The sequence below is a fragment of the Poecilia reticulata genome, chromosome 17 (genome assembly GCF_904066995.2).
Source record: "Poecilia reticulata chromosome 17, P_reticulata-male-v2, whole genome shotgun sequence".
In the NCBI taxonomy this organism is placed as follows: Eukaryota; Metazoa; Chordata; class Actinopteri; order Cyprinodontiformes; family Poeciliidae; genus Poecilia; species Poecilia reticulata.
In genome coordinates, this window is record NC_088846.1 from 31,711,323 (window position 1) to 31,736,710 (window position 25,388).

Consider the following 25,388-nt stretch of genomic DNA (forward strand, 5'->3'; position numbering starts at 1 on the left):
TTTCCTCACCAGGTGGGAGATGCCAACGATTTATCTCCGTTTCCTCACCATGTTTAGGAGGCTGGTGAAATCCACAACAATTGTCTTTGTTTTGTTGGTGTTAAGAACCGGATCGTCACCTGGTTTGATGTCAGACTGATGAGCAGTGATTGGTCTGAAGTGTGAAAGGGGCGGGGCTAAGCTCACCGCCCAGAGGAGCGCCGCTGCTCAGATCCAGTCCAGTTGGTCCCAAACGGGCCGCCGTCGCCACGGAGCCCTGCTGGGTTCATTATGGGATGGATCAGACAGCAACGCAGACTCCTGCTGCTGGCGCCTCATGTTTAGCTGAACTGCGACAGACTGGCGACCTGTCTGACTGGTCTGACTGGAACCAACAGGTTTCGTCATCAAACCTGTTCAGAATGATCGGGTTGCTGTGGAAACCAGATTTGCTGCAGAGCTGCTGCATCACCTGCTGCTCCCAGTTAGCCTCAGCAACTGGAATTGGCTGGTTCTGGTGGAGTTTTGTTTAATGTGTCTAAAACACGTCACAGATATTTAACTAACATTCCAGAAAATATCACCCTGTGGATAAACAACATCATGGCTCCATGAAGCTAAATATGTCCTGAATGTTACTGAATGTCCTTGAACGCATCATGGCTGGTAGAGAAACTCAGGTGACTTCCTGTAAATAAAGAAGGGAGGGGTTTATGTTTGACAGGTAGCAGGAAGAGAAGAGAAGCTCTGAAGAACGAGTGAATTCAATCAAGTCTATCAGAGTTGAAGGTAAAATCACTTTTTACTAAAACTTCACTGCAGCTCAGTGAGTTTTTCTCTCTCTGAAGAGAAAAGAGTCAGAACTGTTTGATTCTCTGACAGATTTTTGTTCCAGAGTAACTTCCTGTCCCTGCAGCTGTTTACAGCGTTTGGTGTCAGCAGCAATAAATGTGTTTCTAATGATTGTTTCTGGTTCTGTGGCGACCAAAGTTACTCTGATATTTGTTAAAACAAAGGTTACTGTGAGGTTTCGGTTCCAACTGAACCATAAAACTTATCAGTGAACAGAGTCAGAACATGAACGGACATGTTTGTAGTTCTTTACGTCTGAGATCATGAGGCGGTTAGATATTATGTTGCTGCTCTTGTTCTACACTTTGTTTCAGATGATAAAACTAAAATCAGACAAACATAACTTTCTTCCACAGAAAACCTTTTCAAATAATGACGTCAGTTCTTAAGAGAAGAAGCCGTTCTTACCAACCTGGTGATATGTGGACATATTATTTCCTTGCTAAATCATAAATTCACTTTAATTAACCAAAGTTAACTGATCACTTTCTGCTGCATATAACATGTTTAAATGCAGCTTAATTTTATTAATGTTATAAAGTTCAACCTTTTTTGTGACGCTGGAGTCATAAATTCAACATGTAAACGTTTTTTGGCGGATTGATGGATCAAATATTTATATCAGCTGAAGAAACATTAATCTTAATCCAAAATGTTCAACAACATAAACAGGCTTCATTTGTATCTTCTTGTTGTTGCCATTAGAGAATCCAAGTTTCTAATCAGACCTCCTGGCAGAAATGATGCAGCAATAGTGAAATGTCTCTTGGGAACCTTTTGCTCCTGCTTTGACACTTATAAATAATTTTTATTAACTTGTTTTTCAGCTTTAAGGAAATGCGGTCAGAACGTTCCAGCAGCTTCAGCCTCTCAGATCCAAACTGCTGAAGTGCAGCTGGTTCTGGGTTAACTGGTCCAGTTTGTTTCCTCTGACGTGGCAACAAGCCGCTGTGGTCAGGACCAACATTCACTGCTTCAAAGGAAATGTTCACTCCTTCATTCACTACATCTGACCTCAGTCTGGGTTTTTCTACAGACCTGGAACCGGATCCAGTTCTGACCTGAAAACGGCATCATGGAGGAGTGGACAAGTCAAAGTTATCAAGTTTATTAGCAAAAGACATTACAGCAACAGGGCAGTTTAAAGTTTTATATAATAAATGAAAAAGCAACATTACAGTGGAAAAATAAAGAGATGAAAAGTTATAATCCAGAACAAAGTAAATTTATTTTTTCAGTTATTGTAAATCAAACCCATAAACAGGCTAAAGGTTTTTAGTCTAGATTTGAAGGATGTCAGTTTTACAGTTTTCTGGAGGTTTGATCCAGATTTGTGGTACATATAAGCTGAATGCTGCTTCTCTATGATTGGTTCTGGTTCTGGATGTAGAGCAGAACCAGAACCAGAAGATCTGAGGGGTCTAGATGGTTGGTACAGCAACAACAGATCTTTAATGTGTTGTGGTGCTAAACCGTTCAGTGATTTATGAACTAACATCAGTATTTTAAAGTCTATTCTCTGAGCTACAGGGAGCCAGTGCAGGGACTTTAAAACTGGTGTTATGTCTCTATCTTCCTGGTTTTAGTCAGAACTCCAGCAGCAGCATCTGGATCAGCTGCAGATGTTTGATTTGTTGGACAGACCTGTGAAGACGCTGTTGCAGTAATCAATATGGCTAAAGATAAACGCATGGATGAGTTTCGCTAGATCTCGCTGAGACATCAGTCCTCTAATCCTGGAGATGTTCTTCAGGTGATAGAAGGCCGACTTTGTGACTGTCTTAATGTGGCTCTGAAAGTTCAGGTCAGAGTCCATCACCACTCCCAGGTTTTGGGCTGATCGCTGGTTTTTAGTTGTAATAACTGAAACTGTGCATTGATTCTAGATCTATAACTCTAGATCTGTAACTCTAGATTGCTCCTCCTTAGGCCCAAAGATAATTACTTCAGTTTTGTTTTTGTTCAGCTGGAGAAAGTTTTGGCATATCCACACATTGATCTGTTCTAAGCATATGTTCAGTGATTGGATGGGGTCAAAGGTCACCTGGTGACATCATAATGTAGAGCTATGTATCATTTAGTCATGGTAAGTAATCTGATTACTTTGTTGTAGCCTGACTTAGCAGGAACACAGATGTTAGATAGGATTGAACCTTGTGGTAGAACACAGGTGACTTCTGTCCTTTCCAATGAGAAGTTACCTGTTGAAATCCCTGTTCTGTAGTCAGACTGGAACCAGTAAAGTACTGGTGATTTCTACTGGTTCATGTTTTCTTGTTTTGTTTTTGGCAGAAGCTTCTTGTTTCTGTTTGAAAGACCGAGAAGTTTGATGTCACAATTCCAGACAAAACCTTTAAGAGACGTTTAGTTTCTGAGGTTGAGCTGGAATCAGGTTCCTCTGATCCTCTGAACTCCTGATGGGAACCAGCTTTCTGCTTCACAGGACACTTACTGGACCTGGACCACTGGACTGACTGGTTCTGGTTTCTTTCTCAGGCTGACTGAAGTCCAGAAGATGGAAGATCTGCATCGAAAGAAGGACGGAGCAAAATTGTCAGGACCCATCAGTCCGTCTGTGAGGAGTGACCAGTCCAAAGGAGACAATCCATTCTTCAGTACTGAACCTGGACCATCAGAACCAGAGTAAGAAACCAGTTTCTATCTGATTCATGTGACTCTGCAGAGCAGGACTGGTTCTAGGCATGGATACATGAGGAGACAGGCAGAAAAGTAAAGGAGGCTTTATTATGCGTCCATTTTCTGTTCCATGATATTTATTAACATTGATGACTAGTGATTGATTCATGGGATAAACTTTGTCCAACTCCACAACAAAACTCAACCCTAAAACCTTGAAATTAAAAAGTTTCTTCATAAACTTTTTATTTTCTTGTTAAATCCAAGATTTAACAAACAACATAACATTTATCTACTTGGATTGTGATTATGCAGTTATGCATCTTAAGCTAATTTGAACCTAAATGAACATAAAAACACATTTCTTTCAAACAGTAATAACAGACAGACTAAAGCAGAAGGTTTTTAAACTCAAAGCTTCAAAAGTCTTTCTTACCTCCTGTTTTCTACTTTCTCTTTGCTTCAGTGCTCAGTGTGACATCAGGCAGGATGAATGATCTTAAAGATTCACTGAATGTTGGCTGTGGTTGGTTACCCAGCATTGGCTCAGGTGATGCACAGTAGCTTTATTACAGGAGACACACCTGATGGAGAACGAACACAAAAAATGAGAAGGGAGAGGGCAGGTCAGACATTTTCTGTTTCATTTGGAAAAGGGAGGGGCAGCAATTTTACTCAAAATATGGATATTGTTGGAAGTTGAAAAAGAGGTAAAGGATAAAGATGGAAGATATGTAATGATTGTAGATATGACAATTTCAGTAATAAATGTAAATGAGGAGAAGGACAGTTTCCTGAAACAAATAGTAAAAATAATAACTAATGATGGAAAAGGAATGATACTGATGGGGGGAGACTTTAATACGGTTTAAAATAATATATTAGTTAGATACCCTTCTGATTATGGGCCACAGACAACGAAATCCAGAATGCTAAATAATATTACTAAAGAGCTTGGTCTTATTGATGCTTGGAGAAATATCAACCCCAAGAAGAGAGACGACACATTTTATCCACACAAAAGCTACTCTAGAATAGATTATCTATACAAATCTCAGCCACATATACATAAGGTATTAAAATGTAACATAGAAAATACAACTATAAGTGGCCATGGACCTATAAGTGTTTCTCTGTGTGGACAGACAGATTCTGGTTCATTTGTCCTGGTTCCTCCACAGAGAGGATCTGCAGAGCTCAGAGGTTCCCACTGATCCGTCTGTCCAGCAGCACCAAACACAGCTGGACTCCATATTTATGGTCTGTACATCGGTTCTGTTCAGTCTGTAGACCAGAGGACTGTCAGTCTGTCCAACATGGACCTGATGTTCAGATCTAGTCTGATATCTTCTCATTCTGTTCCAGCTGCTGGAGGAAAACATTGTCACATTTGTGAAGAACGAGCTGAAGAAGATCCAACAGGTTCTGAGTCAAGATGACCCAGAATCCTCAGAGGGCCAGAGTGAGGATGAAGAGCAGAGGAGGAGCAGCAGACAGGCGGTGATGAAGATCACCCTGAACTTCCTGAGGAAGATGAAGCAGGAGGAGCTGGCTGACCGTCTGCAGAGCAGTAAGAGGATTTCTACAATAATTCTGCTATTATGTTGAATAATTAAAACATGATTACATGTGAAAATGAATTCAACTGAAATCAAACAAGAGAAATGAACAAATACAGAAAATCTTAATCAGTCACATGAGCTCAATGACGTTCTGGATTCAGCAGCTTTTTTTATTTAAACATCACCTGTGGTGACTGGTTGCTGCTCATGAAATATAAACTTTGAGAACTTTATATTTACTGTAAAATACAGTAAAAAACAAACATGGCAGCAATGAACAAGATAAAAACCCATTTTAGTATTAATTCCTGCACCCAGTACATAAAAATGTTCCATTCAGCTACAGATGAAGAACCTTCAGAAACACACAGACAGCTACCAAATTCACACTGTGATGCAGTAGCGCCAACATTGAGGGCCAGTAAATGATAAACTGCTGCTGATCTGCATGACATGAACTCTCCGACTGTCTACCGTCCATCTACATGCATCCAAACAGAAGAGGTGGCTAGAAGGTCTCCTTGTTGAACTGAGCTGCAGGCATTTGATGCAGATCAAGTTGAAAAAGTTCTTGGCAAGGTTTTTATACAGTTTTTCCTGTTTATCCCTAAACAACCAACTATCAAAGTGTCTTCTGAATCCTTCTGCTTAGGGCAGAACCTGGATTTCTACTGGAAGTTAGGTTTGTAAAGAGTAAACAGGATAGTGGAGAGAACAGTTCCCTGGCTTGACCCAGTGCTGCATAATATTGTGTCCCAGTTTGCTATTTTCATTGGTCACTCTCCCCAGCTACAGTGGCCTGTCCAGACCTTACAGTGTGTTGTCTCCATGCAGGGACTCGAGCTGGAAAATGTCAATGGAAACTCAAGTTAAACTTGAAGAAGAAGTTCCAGAGTCTCTTTGAAGGCGTCGCTGAACCTGGAAATCAAACCTTTCTGAACCAGATCTACACAGAGCTCCACATCACAGAGGGGTTAACTAGAGAGGTCAACCAGGAACATGAGGTCAGACGGATTGAAACAGCATCCAGGAAACAAGAAACAATCAGAAGAGAAGACATCTTTAAACCTGGAAGTGATCAACCAATCAGAACAGTGATGACCATGGGAGTGGCTGGCATTGGGAAAACACTGTTAACACAGAAGTTCACTCTGGACTGGGCTGAAGGCAGAACCAACCAGAACATCCAGTTTATATTTCCATTCACTTTCAGAGAGCTGAATGTACTGAAAGAAGAAAAGTTCAGCTTGGTGGAACTGATTCATCACTTCTTTACTGAAACCAAAGGAATCTGCAGCTTTGAACACTTCCAGGTTCTGTTCATCTTTGATGGTCTGGATGAAAGTCGACTTCCTCTGGACTTTGATGATAATCTGATCCTGACTGATGCTACAGAGTCCAGCTCAGTGGATGTTCTGCTGACAAACCTCATCAGGGGGAAACTGCTTCCCTCTGCTCTCCTCTGGATAACCACACGACCTGCAGCAGCCAATCAGATCCCTGCTGAGTGTGTTGGCATGGTAACAGAGGTCAGAGGGTTCACTGACCCCCAGAAGGAGGAGTACTTCAGGAAGAGATTCAGAGATGATGAGGAGAAGGCCAGCAGGATCATCTCCCACATCCAGAAATCAAAAAGTCTCCACATCATGTGTCACATCCCAGTTTTCTGCTGGATCACTGCTAAAGTTCTGGAGGATGTGATGAAGACCAGAGAGGGAGGAGAGCTGCCCAAGACCCTGACTGAGATGTACATAGAGTTCCTGCTGGTTCAGTTCACAATCAAGGAGGAAAAGTTTGATGGACGACGAAAGACAAAAAATATCTGGAGTCCAGAGAACAAGAAGCTGATTGAGTCTCTAGGAAGTCTGGCTTTAGATCAGCTGCTGGAGGGAAACCTGATCTTCTATGACAAAGATCTTGATAAGTGTGGCATCGACATCAAAGATGCTGCGTTGTTCTCAGGAGTTTTCACTGAGATGTTTAAAAAGGAGAGAGGAACGCGCAACATCTCCGTCTACTCCTTTGTTCATCTGAGCATCCAGGAGTTTCTGGCTGCCGTCTACATGCTCCACTGCTTCACCAGCAGGAGGTCAGAGGTGATCCAGACGTTCCTGGGAGAAAAATACAATGAAACATCTCTAGATGAGTTCATGAAGAAAGTCATGGAGAAATCCCTCAGCAGTAAAAATGGCCACCTGGACCTGTTTGTCCGCTTCCTTCATGGACTCACTGTGGAGTCCAACCAGAGACTTTTAGAAGATCTGCTGGGTCAGACAGAGAACCGTCCAGAAACCATCCAGAGAATCATCACCAACCTGAAGGAGATGAACACTGATAGAATCTCTCCTGACAGAAGCATCAACATCTTCTACTGTCTGGTGGAGATGAACGACGTCTCATTTTATCAGGAGATCCAACGGCTGCTGGAATCAAGGAAGGAGCTCTCAGTGACTAATTGTTCAGCTCTGGCCTTCATGCTGCAGATGTCAGAGGTTCTGGATGAGTTGGACTTGGAGAAGTACAACACATCTCCAGATGGACGACAGAGACTGGTTCCAGCTGTGAGGAACTGCAGAAAGGCTCGGTGAGTCCAGATGTTTTCATTGTGTGAATGCTGATTCAGCACTATTGTCCTCCTGTTTCTTCTTCTTTCTTCAAGTTGATTCTGGATGTTTTTGGCCTTTAACCACTTCCTTCATCCTCTGGATGATTTCAGCCATTCAAACATCTAAACATTCAGTTCATCCAGGACAGCTGCAGCTTCTGGTTTTTAGACATTTTGATCATTTAAAAATATTTAACTTTTTATCAGTTTTCAGGTTGAAATGAATAGAAAACCCTGAACTCTAGAAAATGTCTATTTTCTCTAAGATCCAATCATCCAGAGAGACTTTTTAAACTTTAAACTCCTCTTCACTCATTGAGCTGCTGCTCCATAATTCACCTTTTAGGATCTTTGACTGCTTTTATAAAATAATTGTTTAGATTTGATGGAAAGTTGAACCATTAAAATAAACCATTGCATTAATTATAAACTTTGTGAACAGTGTTGATCTTCTTCATCCTGTCATCATCCTCACCTCTTCCTCCTCCAACTAGTTTCCTCCGAGTTTGTAACTGGGACCAAAATGTGGTGATTGTTGTCTGGTTCCAGAAAAAGTCCTGGTTTCTGTCAGATCCTCCCAAAGCTCTGAGAAATCATCATCTCCTCTCCATCATCTCCATTAGTTTTCTTCATCCAGCTCAGTCAGCCTCTTCATCAGCTGCTGCAGCTCCTTTGAGGCTCTGATGCTGCAGAGAAACTGAACTTTCCTTCACAGATGATAGAAGATCTTCAACATCTGACTGAGCTGAAGGTCTGAGGACATGAAGCCTGGACCAGAACCAGAACCTGGACTTTAGTCAGGAACTGCACAGACTCTCTGTCGGGTCAAACTCAGTAAACTGAAGATCAGATGTTGATCAGATGATGACATCATGATGACATCACTGTTATCATATTTAGTTTGTTTATGATCCAGATTGATTTCATTAGAACTGAATTTATTTCTTCTCTCATCACAGACTTGGTGGCTGTTTGATCCAAAAGGCTGAATGTGAAGTTGTGGCTTCAGCTCTGAAGTCCAACCCAGATCTGACTGAACTGGAAATAAATGAGATCTACATAAATGGAGGTGGAGACTCTGATATGAAGAATGTGTCTGAGATCCTGGAGAGTTCAGTCAGTAAAGTGAAGAATCTGAGGTTTGTTTTCTCTATTTATACAATAAAATCATTCATTGATACTTTAATCCTTAGTTTAATTAATAATTTTGTTGTAATATTTAAAATCAATATTTTTAAATGTCAGATTCTAATTTCAAACAGTTTTACCTTATAAATAAATAATTTCCTTATTTCAGACTTTGAGATTATTGAACTTTGTTTTTCAGTTTTTAAAATGTTTCTGACTGATGAACAAACTGAGTAAAATAATTCAAATGAAGTTAATTAATGATGGAGATGTTTCAGTTTGGTTGGTAAAGATTCAGATGGTTTTATTTCTGATTCTCATCTTTACATCCAGAATGAAATGTTGATCCTCCAGTCGAGCCACAAACACTGACCAGTTCAAACCATCATTAATGAAACATCTAAGAAGTGACTGATTGTAGAAAAGCAAATCTAGATGAACTGAATGACAGTGAGGTTTGCAGCAGCAGGTTCCTCACTTTGTCCTGAAGCTGTGGTTCTGTTGGGCCGGGTCAGAGAGGAACCGTCCTCTTCAGTCTGACAGCTGTCAGTCGGTTGGAGCCTCGTCTCTGTGATGAAGCTTCATCAGGTCACGTCTCCTGAGGAAATAATGGCCTCCATTGGCTTTCAGCAGCTTTAAGAAGAACCCAAAGCCATTCATGAATAAACTGAGTGGTTCTGATCCGGTTACCAAGTCGGGTCTCCAGCTGATGATCAGAACCAGCAGAAATAGCTCACCTCATCCAGGCTGCTGCTCAGAGAAAACTTTGAGTTTCTTTGTTGATCAAATGTTCTGGTTCTGCTGGTTTGGACTCTTTAACCCAGTTTGACTGGATCAGATGTTAGAATCAGTTCATCAAGTTTCTTTTACATTCAGGGAAATTAATTTTCTACATTTTATTATTTATTTGTTCATATTTCAGTTTTAACTGCATCCTGTTGGCTTCAGCTCATCTTTTATTCTTTATTCAGATTGTGGAGCTGCAGTTTGTCAGAGACCAGCTGGACGTCTCTGTTCTCAGCTCTGAAGTCCAACCCGACCCATCTGACAGTACTGGACCTGAGCGAAACCAACCTGGAAGGTTCTGGACTGAAGGAGCTCTGTGGTTTTCTACAGACTGAAGGCTGCAGACTGGAAACATTGAGGTTTGTAATTATATAATTATTGATATTTCAGTGAATAATTATCTATAATTGATCATAAATCAAAGTTCATATCTTCTGATCTAATAAATATTTTCTGAGTTTGTTCCTGGATCCAGAGTTTAATTTAGTCCCTCTGTGTAACTGAGTTGGACCTGCTGATCTGAGGTCAGAACAGGACAGCATTCGGACCCCCAGTGTGTAGAAATCCCCCTCAGGTCAAGCAGGTCAAAGGTCAGATCAAAAACAGAGAGAATTAAAATCTCCCTTTATTGAAGTTCCTCAAATCCCACACTTAGTTTTAAATATTCTGCTATTAGTTCAGTGGTTCCCAAACATTTTCTGCCCCCCTGTCCTGCCCCTGGGGGGGGATCGACTTTTTTGGGAGCAAAATGAATGTAAGTAGCTGAACATAGACGACAACATCGGTAGCCTACAGGCTACTTGTTAAGCTAAAGGTGCTGTATTGATATTAGCTAATCATCTTTTAGCTAACATTACCTGCATCCAACAGCTTCACTCAACTCAGTCGGTTAGTTTGGGGGAAAAACTGTAAAAAGTTCTTTGCGTTTTGCTGCCATGATTCTAACACACCTGTTCTAACACAGCCAGGTCTCCTTCAGGTGTAAACCCAGCGTCGTAGCGCTCATGTTGCGTTTAAAGGCGGCTCAGAAAAACAGGTTACGACATGTTAACAACGGATGAAACAGTTTTAACTGCTGATAAAAGTGACAGAGGACACAGATATGGGAAGTGTGGAAGCCCCTACTGTATCAGATTAACAGAGGAATAACAGAGAGTTGGTCATTCTAAGGTAAAAACCCAGCGCGTACAGCGTTCAAGATTTTTCATCCAGACGGCCGCGCCCCCCTGCAATGGCATGGCACCCCCCCCCAGGGGGCGCGCCCCACAGTTTGGGAACCTCTGTATTAGTTGATAATCATCCAGTCCAGGTTTAAAGAGTCCAGGTGTTTTAATGATTAACTAGAGCAGATTAAAGATGCTGGTTGTAGTGAAACATTAGGTGGAATCGCCCTTTATCCATTTCCTGAATCGGAAGCGTCAATCAGAAACCAACTTCAGCTTCGTCTGAAAAAATCCAGACCACTGAGTTTTTCTCTGAGCTCAACAGACTGCAGGTTCTTCAGGACATGAGTATTCTGGTCCAGACATCAGAACCTGCAAAGACTGCAGCACATGAATCTGGACCAGGTGTGTTAGGAGAGGTTCTGCACATGCTCAGACTAAAGGTTCACAGTCTGACAGAGATGGACAGAGAAAGTCGACCAACTCTGGATGAAATGGTTCCTAGAAACAGGGAAGCTTTCTGGGGACTTGACCACCTGCTCATATGGAGCTGCAGCTCATGCAGGAGTTTTATGTTGGCAGGAAGCAAAACAACATGGAAGCAAGTGATGAGTTTCCATTTTAGTGTCAATTCCACTGATGGAGCAAATTACAAGTCAGTCGTCCTCCAAACCACTGAGAGCAGCTTCCAGAGGAAATCTGAGTTTGTTCTGACAGTCAGACTCTATCAGGATGACCAGTCTTCTGGCAGAGTTCCTGGACATGAAGGAGACAGAAATAATATAAAGATCATTCATTAACAGTGCTGCAGTAAATACTGACTTTGTGAAGGTTATGGTGTTAAAGTCATTTAGTTCAAACATCTTGATTCAGCTCTTATTTTGTAGGACAGGAAATGAGATCTTACCTTTGTAAAGCTTTGTGTGCAACAAGCTTCAGCAGTTCACTGAAATCATTCTCATGTGGTTCACCTGGAAAATACATTTAAAAATGACTCGTCTTCACAATCAGGTTGTTCTTTATGATAATATTCCCATTTCTGCAGCGTCTCTGATGAAGGATTCAGAACTGGAACTAAATGACCCACATCAATCTGACGGAGAAAAGGATCAATATTTTCTAGTTGATGGTTCAGAAACTGAATCACCACAAAATGAGAAAATGATCAACTTTCAGAATCTGAGCTGTAATGGATGTTGTAAAACACTGAATTAGACGGATTGAAATAAACTGTTTACATCTGTAATACTTGGCAATGAGCTGCAGTTAAAATACAACCAGCAAGAAAAACATCATTAATAGATTAATGAAGAAAAACTGGAGACATAAAATATCTGATGATAAATGATGGTACAGAGCAGTCAGCTGATGCAGAGCCTGTAAGGAAACATGGAGAGAGAAAAAACACCCGACTGAGTTTAAGATCCTGAGAAACCTTTAGAAAAACTTTGAGTTTCTTTGTTGATCAAATGTTCTGGTTCTGCTGGTTTGGACTCTTTAACCCAGTTTGACTGGATCAGATGTTAGAATCAGTTCATCAAGTTTCTTTTACATTCAGGGAAATTAATTTTCTACATTTTATTTATTTGTTCATATTTCAGTTTTAACTGCATCCTGTTGGCTTCAGCTCATCTTTTATTCTTTATTCAGATTGATGAACTGCAGTTTGTCAGAGATCAGATGGACGTCTCTGTTCTCAGCTCTGAAGTCCAACCCGACCCATCTGACATATCTGGACCTGAGCGAAACCAACCTGGAAGGTTCTGGACTGAAGGAGCTCTGTGGTTTTCTACAGACTGAAGGCTGCAGACTGAAAATACTGACGTATGTAATTATATAATTATTGATATTTCAGTGAATAATTATCTATAATTGATCATAAATCAAAGTTCATATCTTCTGATCTAATAAATATTTTCTGAGTTTGTTCCTGGATCCAGAGTTTAATTTAGTCCCTCTGTGTAACTGAGTTGGACCTGCTGATCTGAGGTCAGAACAGGACAGCATTCGGACCCGAGTGTGTAGAAATCCCCCTCAGGTCAAGCAGGTCAAAGGTCAGATCAAAAACAGAGAGAATTAAAATCTCCCTTCATTGAAGTTCCTCAAATCCCACTTAGTTTTAAATATTCTGCTATTAGTTCAGTGGTTCCCAAACATTTTCTGCCCCCCCTGTCCTGCCCCTGGGGGGGGATCAAGTTTTTTGGGAGCAAAATGAATGTAAGTAGCTGAACATAGACGACAACATCGGTAGCCTACAGGCTACTTGTTAAGCTAAAGGTGCTGTATTGATATGAGCTAATCATCTTTTAGCTAACATTACCTGCATCCAACAGCTTCACTCAACTCAGTCGGTTAGTTTGGGGGAAAAACTGTAAAAAGTTCTTTGCGGTTTGCTGCCATGATTCTAACACACCTGTTCTAACACAGCCAGGTCTCCTTCAGGTGTAAACCCAGCGTCAAAGTGCTCATGTTGCGTTTAAAGGCGGCTCAGAAAAACAGGTTACGACATGTTAACAACGGATGAAACAGTTTTAACTGCTGATAAAAGTGACAGAGGACACAGATATGGGAAGTGTGGAAGCTCCTACTGTATCAGATTAACAGAGGAATAACAGAGAGTTGGTCATTCTAAGGTAAAAACCCAGCGCATACAGCGTTCAGGTTTTTTTGTTTTTTTCATCCAGAGGCTTACCGCGCCCCCCTGTAATGGCACGGCGGCCCCCTAGGGGGCGCGCCCCACAGTTTGGGAACCTCCTTATTAGTTGATAATTATCCAGTCCAGGTTTAAAGAGTCCAGGTGTTTTAATGATTAACTAGAGCAGATTAAAGATGCTGGTTGTAGTGAAACATTAGGTGGAATCGCCCTTTATCCATTTCCTGAATCGGAAGCGTCAATCAGAAACCAACTTCAGCTTCGTCTGAAAAAATCCAGACCACTGAGTTTTTCTCTGAGCTCAACAGACTGCAGGTTCTTCAGGACATGAGTATTCTGGTCCAGACATCAGAACCTGCAAAGACTGCAGCACATGAATCTGGACCAGGTGTGTTAGGAGAGGTTCTGCACATGCTCAGACTAAAGGTTCACAGTCTGACAGAGATGGACAGAGAAAGTCGACCAACTCTGGATGAAATGGTTCCTAGAAACAGGGAAGCTTTCTGGGGACTTGACCGCCTGCTCATATGGAGCTGCAGCTCATGCAGGAGTTTTATGTTGGCAGGAAGCAAAACAACATGGAAGCAAGTGATGAGTTTCCATTTTAGTGTCAATTCCACTGATGGAGCAAATTACAAGTCAGTCGTCCTCCAAACCACTGAGAGCAGCTTCCAGAGGAAATCTGAGTTTGTTCTGACAGTCAGACTCTATCAGGATGACCAGTCTTCTGGCAGAGTTCCTGGACATGAAGGAGACAGAAATAATATAAAGATCATTCATTAACAGTCCTGCAGTAAATACTGACTTTGTGAAGGTTATGGTGTTAAAGTCATTTAGTTCAAACATCTTGATTCAGCTCTTATTTTGTAGGACAGGAAATGAGATCATACCTTTGTAAAGCTTTGTGTGCAACAAGCTTCAGCAGTTCACTGAAATCATTCTCATGTGTTCACCTGGAAAATAGATTTAAAAATGACTCGTCTTCACAATCAGGTTGTTCTTTATGATAATATTCCCATTTCTGCAGCGTCTCTGATGAAGGATTCAGAACTGGAACTAAATGACCCACATCAATCTGACGGAGAAAAGGATCAATATTTTCTAGTTGATGGTTCAGAAACTGAATCACCACAAAATGAGAAAATGATCAACTTTCAGAATCTGAGCTGTAATGGATGTTGTAAAACACTGAATTAGACGGATTGAAATAAACTGTTTACATCTGTCATACTTGGCAATGAGCTGCAGTTAAAATACAACCAGCAAGAAAAACATCATTAATAGATTAATGAAGAAAAACTGGAGACATAAAATATCTGATGATAAATGATGGTACAGAGCAGTCAGCTGATACAGAGCCTGTAAGGAAACATGGAGAGAGAAAAAACACCCGACTGAGTTTAAGATCCTGAGAAACTTTTAGAAAAACTTTGAGTTTCTTTGTTGATCAAATGTTCTGGTTCTGCTGGTTTGGACTCTTTAACCCAGTTTGACTGGATCAGATGTTAGAATCAGTTCATCAAGTTTCTTTTACATTCAGGGAAATTAATTTTCTACATTTTATTTATTTGTTCATATTTCAGTTTTAACTGCATCCTGTTGGCTTCAGCTCATCTTTTATTCTTTATTCAGATTCATGAAATGCAGTTTGTCAGAGACCAGCTGGACGTCTCTGTTCTCAGTTCTGAAGTCCAACCCGACCCATCTGACAGAACTGGACCTGAGCGAAACCAACCTGGAAGGTTCTGGACTGAAGGAGCTCTGTGGTTTTCTACAGACTGAAGGCTGCAGACTGGAAACATTGAGGTTTGTAATTATATAATTATTGATATTTCAGTGAATAATTATCTATAATTGATCATAAATCAAAGTTCATATCTTCTGATCTAATAAATATTTTCTGAGTTTGTTCCTGGTTCCAGAGTTTAATTTAGTCCCTCTGAGTTGGACCTGCTGATCTGAGGTCAGAACAGGACAGCATTCGGACCCCCAGTGTGTAGAAATCCCCCTCAGGTCAAGCAGGTCAAAGGTCATTCAACCCAGTCTAGAAAAGTGAATTCCTGGAATCTGACAGGAACAAATCAATAATCAATGATTGATGCTTCAACACTTTGATCAGAACCTGGAATGATTTTACTGACTAAAATCCTCCAACACATCATGACCCAGTACCAGGTTCTGGTTCTGGTTCTGAAGTCAGCAGGTCTTTATTGAAGCAGCAGCTTGTTGGCTTTAATATTCATGAGAATCTTTAACTGGTTCTGTTGGACTGGTTCACCTGCATCCTGTTGGCTTCAGCTCATCTTTTATTCTTTATTCAGGTTGATCAGCTGCAGGTTGTCAAAGATCAGCTGTGATTTTCTGGCCTCAGCTCTGAAGTCCAACAGCCTCCGTCTGACACAACTGGACCTGAGATTCAACAACCTGAAGGATTCAGATGTTCAGCAGCTGAAGGATCTTGTAGAGACTTTATGGTAAGTAAATGTTTGTAGTGAGTCCAGCTGCTGTCAGCATATTGAGCTAAACCCAGTTAGCATCAGAGCAAAGCTCCAGTGTTCCCAGTAAAGCTGCAGCTTCTCAGTGGGAGGAGAATGGTTCAGGCTTCCTGATTGGACACAGAGACAGCAACCAGCCAATCAGAGGAGCAGCAGCTTGCTGTGTTCCTGTGTTGGTGTGAAGATGAGTGTTTTTGCTGTGTCCATGTCTCCAGGACGTCCAGCTGGACTCCAGCGTCCAGCATGTCTAGAGACAGTGGTCCTCATTCATCAAACTGTGGCAGCAGCAGATCTGATCTCAGATCTGCTTGTTCTCTCAGTTCAACAGGAAACAAGTGATCAGGTTCATCTTGGTCACAGCTCTGAGATCAGTCTGACTGCAGCCTGGAAACCGTCTACAGGATGTGCTGCGTCACTGACTGCTGCAGGAGAGAGGCTGGAAACACTCACTGATCTGATCCTTCTTCTCTCTGCAGGTTCGGATCTCTGTAAAGTAGAGAACGGTCTCTGTGTCCTGCTGATCCTCAGAGGTTGAAGCTGCAGCCGTTTGAGTCTAAAGAGACTCTGACTGGATCCCGATGATGACCTCTGACCTCCAAGATTTTCCTCCCGTTTATTTTCTCACGTCTGTCATTTAGTGTCTGATATTGTTTGTCTCTGTGGATCAATAAAGATCCGATTCAAACTGGGCTCCATTTAGAGGCTTCATGGAGTTTTGATCTGAACTGGATTCAACTGGAAAGTTGATCTTTTTTCTCTCTGGTTCATTTTCATCCTGGAACCAGAAATGGTCTGAGATGGAAACATGGGAATCATTTCAGTTCAGCTCTGAATCATGAAAGACATTCAAACCTCTTTTCTCTGCTGCTTCTTCTTCTGCTGACAGGAAAATGTTCCTCAAAGCTCCACAGATAAAAAGATGCTCTACTGGAAACTGCAGAGAAACTTGAGCTTCCATCACAGAAACCAGTTGAACCAGTTTAGAACTGGATGTCCCACAGGAACTCTGATCTTAGAGCAGTTTTCAGGAACATCCAGCATTTATCTGGACATTATTTTAATATACTGTATATATTGTTATTTTGTTATAGTCATTCTGAAAATCTGTAAATAATGAAGTTTTGCATCATATTCATTGATCCTCTGCTTTAATATCCTCAGTCTGTTTTGGTTTTTACTTTCTTAACTCCATGTTTCATGTTTTGAGTTTTCTAGAGAACTTTAGTAATCTATATTTCACATCAGGCTCTTTACTGAGATTCACTGATTTATTCAGACCTCAGAGAATCACTGGGATAATGTGCTGATCTGTTCATATTTGATTTTCATATTTATTCTAATGTAATGTGGGTTATTTGGTTACTTTCACTTTCTCAGTCCTGAACCCCGAGAACAAAAACTTAAATAACTCGCCAGGATCACTCACAAGTTTGGCCTGATCATTTCTTTGTGCAAACTTGCCCCAGAAGCTATTACGACACAGTTTAGCTACTTGTCTTTTAGCCGGATTCACCTCAATTTTGTTCGCATCCAGCCAAATGCCTTGATTGAGTTTATAATTTTTCACATATTTCAACTTGCTCTCCTGATCCACCGCTTCAGACGGATAACCACTGGCTTCCTGTTTCCCCTTCAGAAAGGTGTGATTGTATCCTTTGAAGATTGTGTTACTGCTTCTGTCAAAATGCCAGACCTCAGTGATTTTTCCAACACGATATCCACATTGCAATGCCTTTTGAAACTCCACAGTCACCCAAACACCTGTCAGAGCCCGTTCCTCATCCTCATGGGCGCAGGAACCTGTTTGGTTTTAATTTCTGCACATGTGCGACAGAGTGAAAACTAACTTACTCCGAGATGTCTTGTAGGGCAGAACAGGAAAAAACAGACCCCACGGGGGATAAACGGTGGCTCTGATGAACCCAAAATAGTTGTTGGGATCATCAAAATCTTTGTAAATAATGGTCGGATGGCCTAGCGGATATGCAAATGCGGAGTTTACGTACGGGTAGAGACGTGAAATCCACATAATGCACAGACTCACCCGGCCCCGCTGTGTACCTCAGCTTGAGAGCACAAGTCCGGCCACCGTACAGAGCTTTTCAAGGGGACAAAGTTTCTGGGGCAGCAAATTTTTTCAGGAATCTGATCACCCCCGGATGAGACTTCTTCATCTCATTCCATTCATGCTCCCACAGAACCTCGGCTTGAACACCATAAACGGTTTGCAGAATCTTAGATCTTTCAATCGTGGCTGCATGAATTTTCTCGAATGGTACTTTCTCAAAGGACATGTTTCTGTGGGTTGGAAACACTGTGGAAATCCGTGATACAAACAGCCATTGAAGGACATCACTGTGGGTAAACCATCAATTACTGCAAAACCGTCCACGAAATAGGGTCTGATTTTTTGTTCACCCGTGTTCAATGTGTGCTCAATGTGCATGTTCCTACTGCTCATGTTCCATTCTAGCCACTGGATGGATCCATTAGAGAAAGTTTAGGACCCGCGCCTGTAGTCTACAACTGATGGGATGGCCAAACTTTTTTCTGGAAGAAAATTGGTCAGAAAAACTTGCATACATGTAGAAGCGATTGTCATGCTTTTGAAGGGGTCCACATTTGTCTCCTTAAAGAACTCTTCTCTAAATTTAACACAGCCCCGAAAAAGAATGTCCACATCATTTTTACAATAATGGAGAGATTCTTTCTGAAAGTCAAAAATGCCTTTTGAGACTTCTCTGTACCAATCGGTAATTTTCTGCCGCTCACCAGGAGTCATAAGCTTGATGCCGTAACAATCTAAAGGAGGAAACTCCCCCACGTAGTTGAGACACTGTTCTGAGGAAAACAGATGGGGGAAGTAACCCTAATGCTTTCGGCATGGCACTCAGTTTCATAGTTAGAAATGACAGGCTGTCAATAAATTTTAACTTGTAGTCAGGGTCTGTAAAACAACGCACTTTCCCTCCCTGCATGATTAGATATGGTTTTATACCCAACTGCACCATAGCCTGAAGGACTAGATAACTGTCATTACCCCATGCGTTGTGTGCGATGAAGGTGTAACCCTTGTACGGCGGTCTTCTGAAATGCAGAAGAAATTGTTGCGCGCAACCCAAACCGTAAGCATGCCATTCAACACCTTTTACTGTTTTGGAACAGACTAGAAACGGAATATGCACACCGCTCTGATCAAAATAGCTTTCAAAATCGTGGAACACGAGTTTGTCATGAAGTTTGTCATCGGTAGTACCGGTCTGAATGTAGCACAGATGATCGTTTAGAGTTACGTCTGTACCAGGTGGTAGATTTTTTTCTCCGCAGATCCCACATTTTGAATTGCATACATGTAAGGTTTTCTCCTTTGTCATGAGGATGTGATATAACCTTTTACATTTAGAACAAAATTTGATCATCTCGCATTCACTCACAAGCATTTCAGCGCGAGGTCTGTTGCGAGGTTCTTTGTGTCTATCATAACATGTTAAGTTTTGACATTCTATTACAATCTTTACACGATACTGGATTGTACTGCAAATGTGTACAGCTGTAGCTGCAGCAGACACCACAGTAACCCTGACAGTGATGAGTGTTAGCATCATTGTAACCGTTGTAACGAAATTTGCAAATGTACTTTGAGCCGGTAAAACCTGTGAGATTCTTAATCCCAAAATAATGTTTTTGATGGAGTAGGAGAAAGCAAGGATTTGTTCGGTTTTGAAAATCTGTCTCAAATTTAGACAAAACACCATTCTTTGAGGTTCGATGAAACACCACAATTTTTCTTTGTACAATCTTTTCAAACTTGTTAATATCGCTGAATGTAACCAGTGTCTGTTCAGATAAACATGCCTGTTGCTGCCACTGTCTAGCCTGCACAAGAGATTGTTTATCTGTGAATTCCGGATGAGTGACATGTGCGAGACATATTGCAAAGCGCAACTGATTACCGGTATTTTGTACAATATACAAATTATACCTTTTCTTACGAATCAATTCACAATCCAATGTTTTTTCAGCCTTGCGTTTTGTACCTCCTGTGGGATTCTTGACTATCTGAAGAACCAGCTCTAAGTTACTTTCTGAAGGCAGCTCTGAGTTGGATTGAACCAGGTAATTTAAAAATTCCTCAAATGCTGGTAGGATTGCATCATCATCAGTAACAGAAACAGTTACATGATGAGAAAATAATCCCCCACTAACTCTAACTGTACCAGATCATTACGTGCAGCCATTGACCCTGCAGCATCAGCCAGATCAATTAAAACATTCATAACTGTGGTGTAGAATTGAGCAATGTCAGGTACGGTACGAGTTGGAGGCGGGATTGATAACGGTCTCCTTATTTCAATGTTATTGAAACGTTGGCGTTCAGCCCTCTGATTTTGGTTTAGACCACCTCCTTGCTGCTGTGCTTGATCAACTGCTGCAGTTGAAAACCCGGGATGTGAATCTGTGTTTTGAAAAGCTTCGTCCAACCTAAGTGAAGCAGTGGGCGAGGGAGTGGGTGAGGCACCTCCTTGCTGCTGTGCTTGATCAGCTGCTGCAGATTATAACCCCGGGTGTGAATCTGTATTTTGAAAAGCTTCGTCCAACCTAAATGAAGCAGTGGGTGAGGCGACTGGTGAGTTTTGTGGGGAAAGACAATTATTTAATCCGTGAAGTGCATTTCTTAATTTGTCTGAAATATTCAGAGACTTCGGATTGGTTTAAAATAGGTGATCTTGGAGGGCTAAAAGCAGGGTTCTGTGAAATGTTATCGTTATTCTCTGCAGTATTCAATGTTGAAGCAAATGTTTGCAAAATCTGATTTACATTAGCAATTTGTTGTGAATAATCTGTCTGAGGTTCTGGATTTTGAAAAGATTAATTGAATACAAATGAACCAGCGGGTGAGGCGACAGGTGAGTTTTGTGGAGAAAGACAATTATTTAAGCTGTGAAATGCATCGTTAATTTGTCTGAAATATTCTGAGACTTCAGAATGGTTTAAAATAGGTAATCTTTGTGGGCTAAAAGCTGGGCTCTGTGAAATGTTATTATTTTCCACAGTATTCAGTGTTGAAGCAGATGATTGCAGATTCTGAATTACATTAACAATTTGTTGTGAATAATCTGTCTGAGATTCTGGATTTTGAAAAGCTTCATTTAATTCAACTCTACCTTCTTGGTCATCCATACTTCACAGAGTTATAAGAGACAGATCAAACATGAATCATTTCTCAATCAACTTTGCATCAGAGTAAACATTGTCGACCAGAATTTTGCTTGCTTGTAGAAGTAACTTAGCTCTCGCACTCATAGAGCGGTAGAATGTTGAACTTCGTTTTCTGGACCCAGCACGTTTCTCCAGAAGCCCCAGGGATTCGGTAATAAATAAATAAATAACCAGGAATAAATTTCTACCAGCTGTGAAATGTGATTTTAGTTGATAAAATCAAATAATATACCTGTAATCAATCCATCCAATAAGATGGCTCTGGCTTGCAGATTGTGTGTTCTCCTCTTACGAAGTATTGCTCGGACTTTGGAAGCTGTGAAATATGATGAACGTATGTTAAGATTTCATTCACATCCCTACAGTCTATGGTGAAATAGAGGGACAAATTGAAATGTCTTCCTAGTGTTGTATGTATTCTGACGAAATGTCCTGGTAAATCAGATTTACCAGGACACACACACACACACACACACACACGCAGGCACTCGCAGCAAAGCCCAAACAATAAAACTTACCCGGGTGAGGAGAAATGGAAGGCCTCTCTGGTTGCGGTTCTGGTTCTGCTTCAGGTCCTCCTCCTTGTTCCGGGTCCGTTGTAGTTTCTTGCCATGGTGAGGGAGGAGGAGCGATGCCAACGGCATCAACTCTCTGACTAGGGAGTACGAACCCGTCTTTGGAGTCAGATGAGATGTAAATTACAGAATCTTCATTACAGGCTAAAGCTGATAAAAGATGATAAAAGAAATATGTAGTTAGAAAACCAGTTTCATGGTCAGTTCAAATAGGCTATTTAAAAAAAACAACAAAAACTTTGTATTCCCGTATGGATGTTGGTTGATTTTTGATCAGGAACTGTTCTGAAACTAGTAGCTGTCACTTCTACATTCATCAGCTGTGATGATCCATTAGGATCAGAGACATGTCTTCTTTTTTTAGACAGTGATAAACGATTTCTTTTGTAGTTATAGCTGGTTATCTATAAGAAAATACATACACAGTAAATGTTTATTAATATATATATATAAAAATATCTTGCTGTGGTGGAGAATGACCAAGCTAAGATCCTGTGGGACTTCCAGATCCAGACAGACAAGATGGTAATGGCGAACCAACCGGACATTGTGGTGGTGGATAAAGAACAGAGGAAAGCCGTTGTGGTGGATGTAGCAATACCAAGTGATTACAACATCAGGAAAAAGGAGCATGAGAAATTGGAGAAATACCAGGGCCTCAGGGAGGAACTGGAAAAGACCTGGAAGGTGAAGACCACAGTGGTGCCTGTGGTCATCGGGGCCCTCGGGGCAGACAGTCACCCCCAAACTGGAGCAGTGGCTCAAACAGATCCCAGGAACAACATCAGACATCTCAGTCCAGAAATGTGCAGTTCTAGGCACAGCCAAGATACTGCGCAGAACCCTCAAGCTCCCAGGCCTCTGGTAGAGGACCCGAGCTCAGAGGATGAAACAGACCACCCACGGAGGGTGAGAAGGGAATTTTATTATTTATAAATATCTTGCTGAGATGACGCATCTTTTTAAAGAAGTCAGTGTGTCGGTGAATCTGCTGGTTTTTCTTTCAGAAGGATTGCCTGAGGCAATCATCAACGGTTGGGTTGCAGGGTCAGAGGCCAACCCCTCTTACCATGCTATAGAATTAACAGGTTTCTCATGTTCTGTTAAAGATGATGCAGCAGTTATTTGCTGTCCGACACCAAATAACGCACCGTAAGCTAAATATTTACAGTAAAACAGTTAAACTGTTGTTTTCATTCAGAGGTTTCTACCCACTCTTATGCAGGGACACACACACACACACGCAAATACTTTGCTGTGCTGGACAGAGGTCAGTCCCTCTTACCATGCTATAAGTCTGTTGTTCAACACACCAAATAATGCATCGTAAGCTAAATATTTGCAGTAAAACAGTTAAAGTGTTGTTTTCCTTCATAGGTATCCCTCATACCTAGCAATAGGTCTGTTGTTCAACATCAAATATCAATTAATCCTTCGAACTCCGATTAAAATTTGACTGAAGGGTATCGGAGGTCACAGGGTCACAAACGTTCTATGGGAGGAGGGGAGGAGGTCAGAAAGTTTCCATAGGGGAAGGTCAGGAGGTCACAAATGTCCTATGGGGGGAGGGGGTAATTAAAGGGGGCGGGCTTTGATAACGTTTAATCCATCAAACTCAGATTAAAATTTGACAGAAGGTGGTCCATATAGTCTCTCTTATAATTATTGATATTTCAGTGAATAATTATCTATAATTGATCATAAATCAAAGTTCATATCTTCTGATCTAATAAATATTTTCTGAGTTTGTTCCTGGATCCAGAGTTTAATTTAGTCCCTCTGTGTAACTGAGTTGGACCTGCTGATCTGAGGTCAGAACAGGACAGCATTCGGACCCCCAGTGTGTAGAAATCCCCCTCAGGTCAAGCAGGTCAAAGGTCATTCAACCCAGTCTAGAAAAGTGAATTCCTGGAATCTGACAGGAACAAATCAATAATCAATGATTGATGCTTCAACACTTTGATCAGAACCTGGAATGATTTTACTGACTAAAATCCTCCAACACAACATGATCCAGTACCAGGTTCTGGTTCTGGTTCTGAAGTCTGCAGGTCTTTATTGAAGCAGCAGCTTGTTGGCTTTAATACTCATGAGAATCTTTAACTGGTTCTGTTGGACTGGTTCACCTGCATCCTGTTGGCTTCAGCTCATCTTTTATTCTTTATTCAGGTTGAGGAGCTGCAGGTTGTCAAAGATCAGCTGTGATTTTCTGGCCTCAGCTCTGAAGTCCAACAGCCTCCGTCTGACAGAACTGGACCTGCAATACAACGACCTGAAGGATTCAAATGTTCAGCAGCTGAAGGATCTTGTAGAGACTTTAGAGTAAGTAAATGTTTGTAGTGAGTCCAGCTGCTGTCAGCTTATTGAGCTAAACCCAGTTAGCATCAGAGCAAAGCTCCAGTGTTCCCAGTAAAGCTGCAGCTTCTCAGTGGGAGGAGAATGGTTCAGGTTTCCTGATTGGACACAGAGACGGCAACCAGCCAATCAGAGGAGCAGCAGCTTGCTGTGTTCCTGTGTTGGTGTGAAGATGAGTGTTGTTGCTGTGTCCATGTCTCCAGGACGTCCAGCTGGACTCCAGCGTCCAGCATGTCTAGAGACAGTGGTCCTCATTCATCAAACTGTGGCAGCAGCAGATCTGATCTCAGATCTGCTTGTTCTCTCAGTTCAACAGGAAACAACTGATCAGGTTCATCTTGGTCACAGCTCTGAGATCAGTCTGACTGCAGCCTGGAAACCGTCTACTGGATGTGCTGCGTCACTGACTGCTGCAGGAGAGAGGCTGGAAACACTCACTGATCTGATCCTTCTTCTCTCTGCAGGTTCTGATCTCTGTAAAGTAGAGAACGGTCTCTGTGTCCTGCTGATCCTCAGAGGTTGAAGCTGCAGCAGTTTGAGTCTAAAGAGACTCTGACTGGATCCTGATGATGACCTCTGACCTCCAAGATTTTCCTCCCGTTTATTTTCTCACGTCTGTCATTTAGTGTCTGATATTGTTTGTCTCTGTGGATCAATAAAGATCCGATTCAAACTGGGCTCCATTTAGAGGCTTCATGGAGTTTTGATCTGAACTGGATTCAACTGGAAAGTTGATCTTTTTTCTCTCTGGTTCATTTTCATCCTGGAACCAGAAATGGTCTGAGATGGAAACATGGGAATCATTTCAGTTCAGCTCTGAATCATGAAAGACATTCAAACCTCTTTTCTCTGCTGCTTCTTCTTCTGCTGACAGGAAAATGTTCCTCAAAGCTCCACAGATAAAAAGATGCTCTACTGGAAACTGCAGAGAAACTTGAGCTTCCATCACAGAAACCAGTTGAACCAGTTTAGAACTGGATGTCCCACAGGAACTCTGATCTTAGAGCAGTTTTCAGGAACATCCAGCATTTATCTGGACATTATTTTAATATACTGTATATATTGTTATTTTGTTATAGTCATTCTCACAATCTGTAAATAATGAAGTTTAGCATCATATTCATTGATCCTCTGCTTTAATATCCTCAGTCTGTTTTGGTTTTTACTTTCTTAACTCCATGTTTCATGTTTTGAGTTTTCTAGAGAACTTTAGGACTCGATGTGTCGCATCAGGCTCTTTACTGAGATTCACTGATTCATTCAGACCTCAGAGAATCACTGGGATAATGTGCTGATCGGTTCATGTTTGATTTTCATATTGATTCTAATGTAATGTGGGCTGCTGTCTGTTTAATGAGCAATAAAGTTTTTAACAACA

General features: G+C 41.4%; 1 protein-coding gene across 6 annotated transcripts; it reads left to right on the forward strand.

Annotated features, from left to right (window-relative positions):
* Positions 1-229: 229 nt before the first annotated feature.
* LOC145548056 (NACHT, LRR and PYD domains-containing protein 12-like) lies at positions 230-25,388 on the forward strand. 6 transcript variants are annotated; one of them, XM_081598525.1, is made up of 11 exons: positions 230-768; positions 3,275-3,474; positions 4,650-4,728; positions 4,834-5,038; positions 5,865-7,614; positions 8,595-8,774; positions 9,735-9,908; positions 12,363-12,536; positions 14,998-15,171; positions 15,687-15,839; positions 16,337-16,999. In XM_081598525.1, exons 2-11 carry the CDS (start codon positions 3,347-3,349, stop codon positions 16,350-16,352), a joined length of 3,033 nt encoding a protein of 1,010 aa, XP_081454651.1. In that variant the 5' UTR covers positions 230-768; positions 3,275-3,346; the 3' UTR covers positions 16,353-16,999. The 6 variants fall into 6 exon arrangements, with proteins under 6 accessions (XP_081454651.1, XP_081454650.1, XP_081454653.1 ...); XM_081598524.1 differs by having other exon boundaries at positions 3,328-3,474; XM_081598527.1 differs by lacking the exon at positions 16,337-16,999 and adding an exon at positions 24,475-25,388 and having other exon boundaries at positions 231-768; positions 3,328-3,474.

Coding starts and splice junctions, on each gene's coding strand:
- LOC145548056 (XM_081598525.1), top strand. CDS start 3,347: ATGGAAGATCTGCATCGAAAGAAGGACGGAGCAAAATTGTCAGGACCC. Junction 5,039..5,864: donor GGCTGACCGTCTGCAGAGCA/GTAAGAGGATTT, acceptor GTCTCCATGCAG/GGACTCGAGCTGGAAAATGT. Junction 12,537..14,997: donor TGCAGACTGAAAATACTGAC/GTATGTAATTAT, acceptor TTCTTTATTCAG/ATTCATGAAATGCAGTTTGT.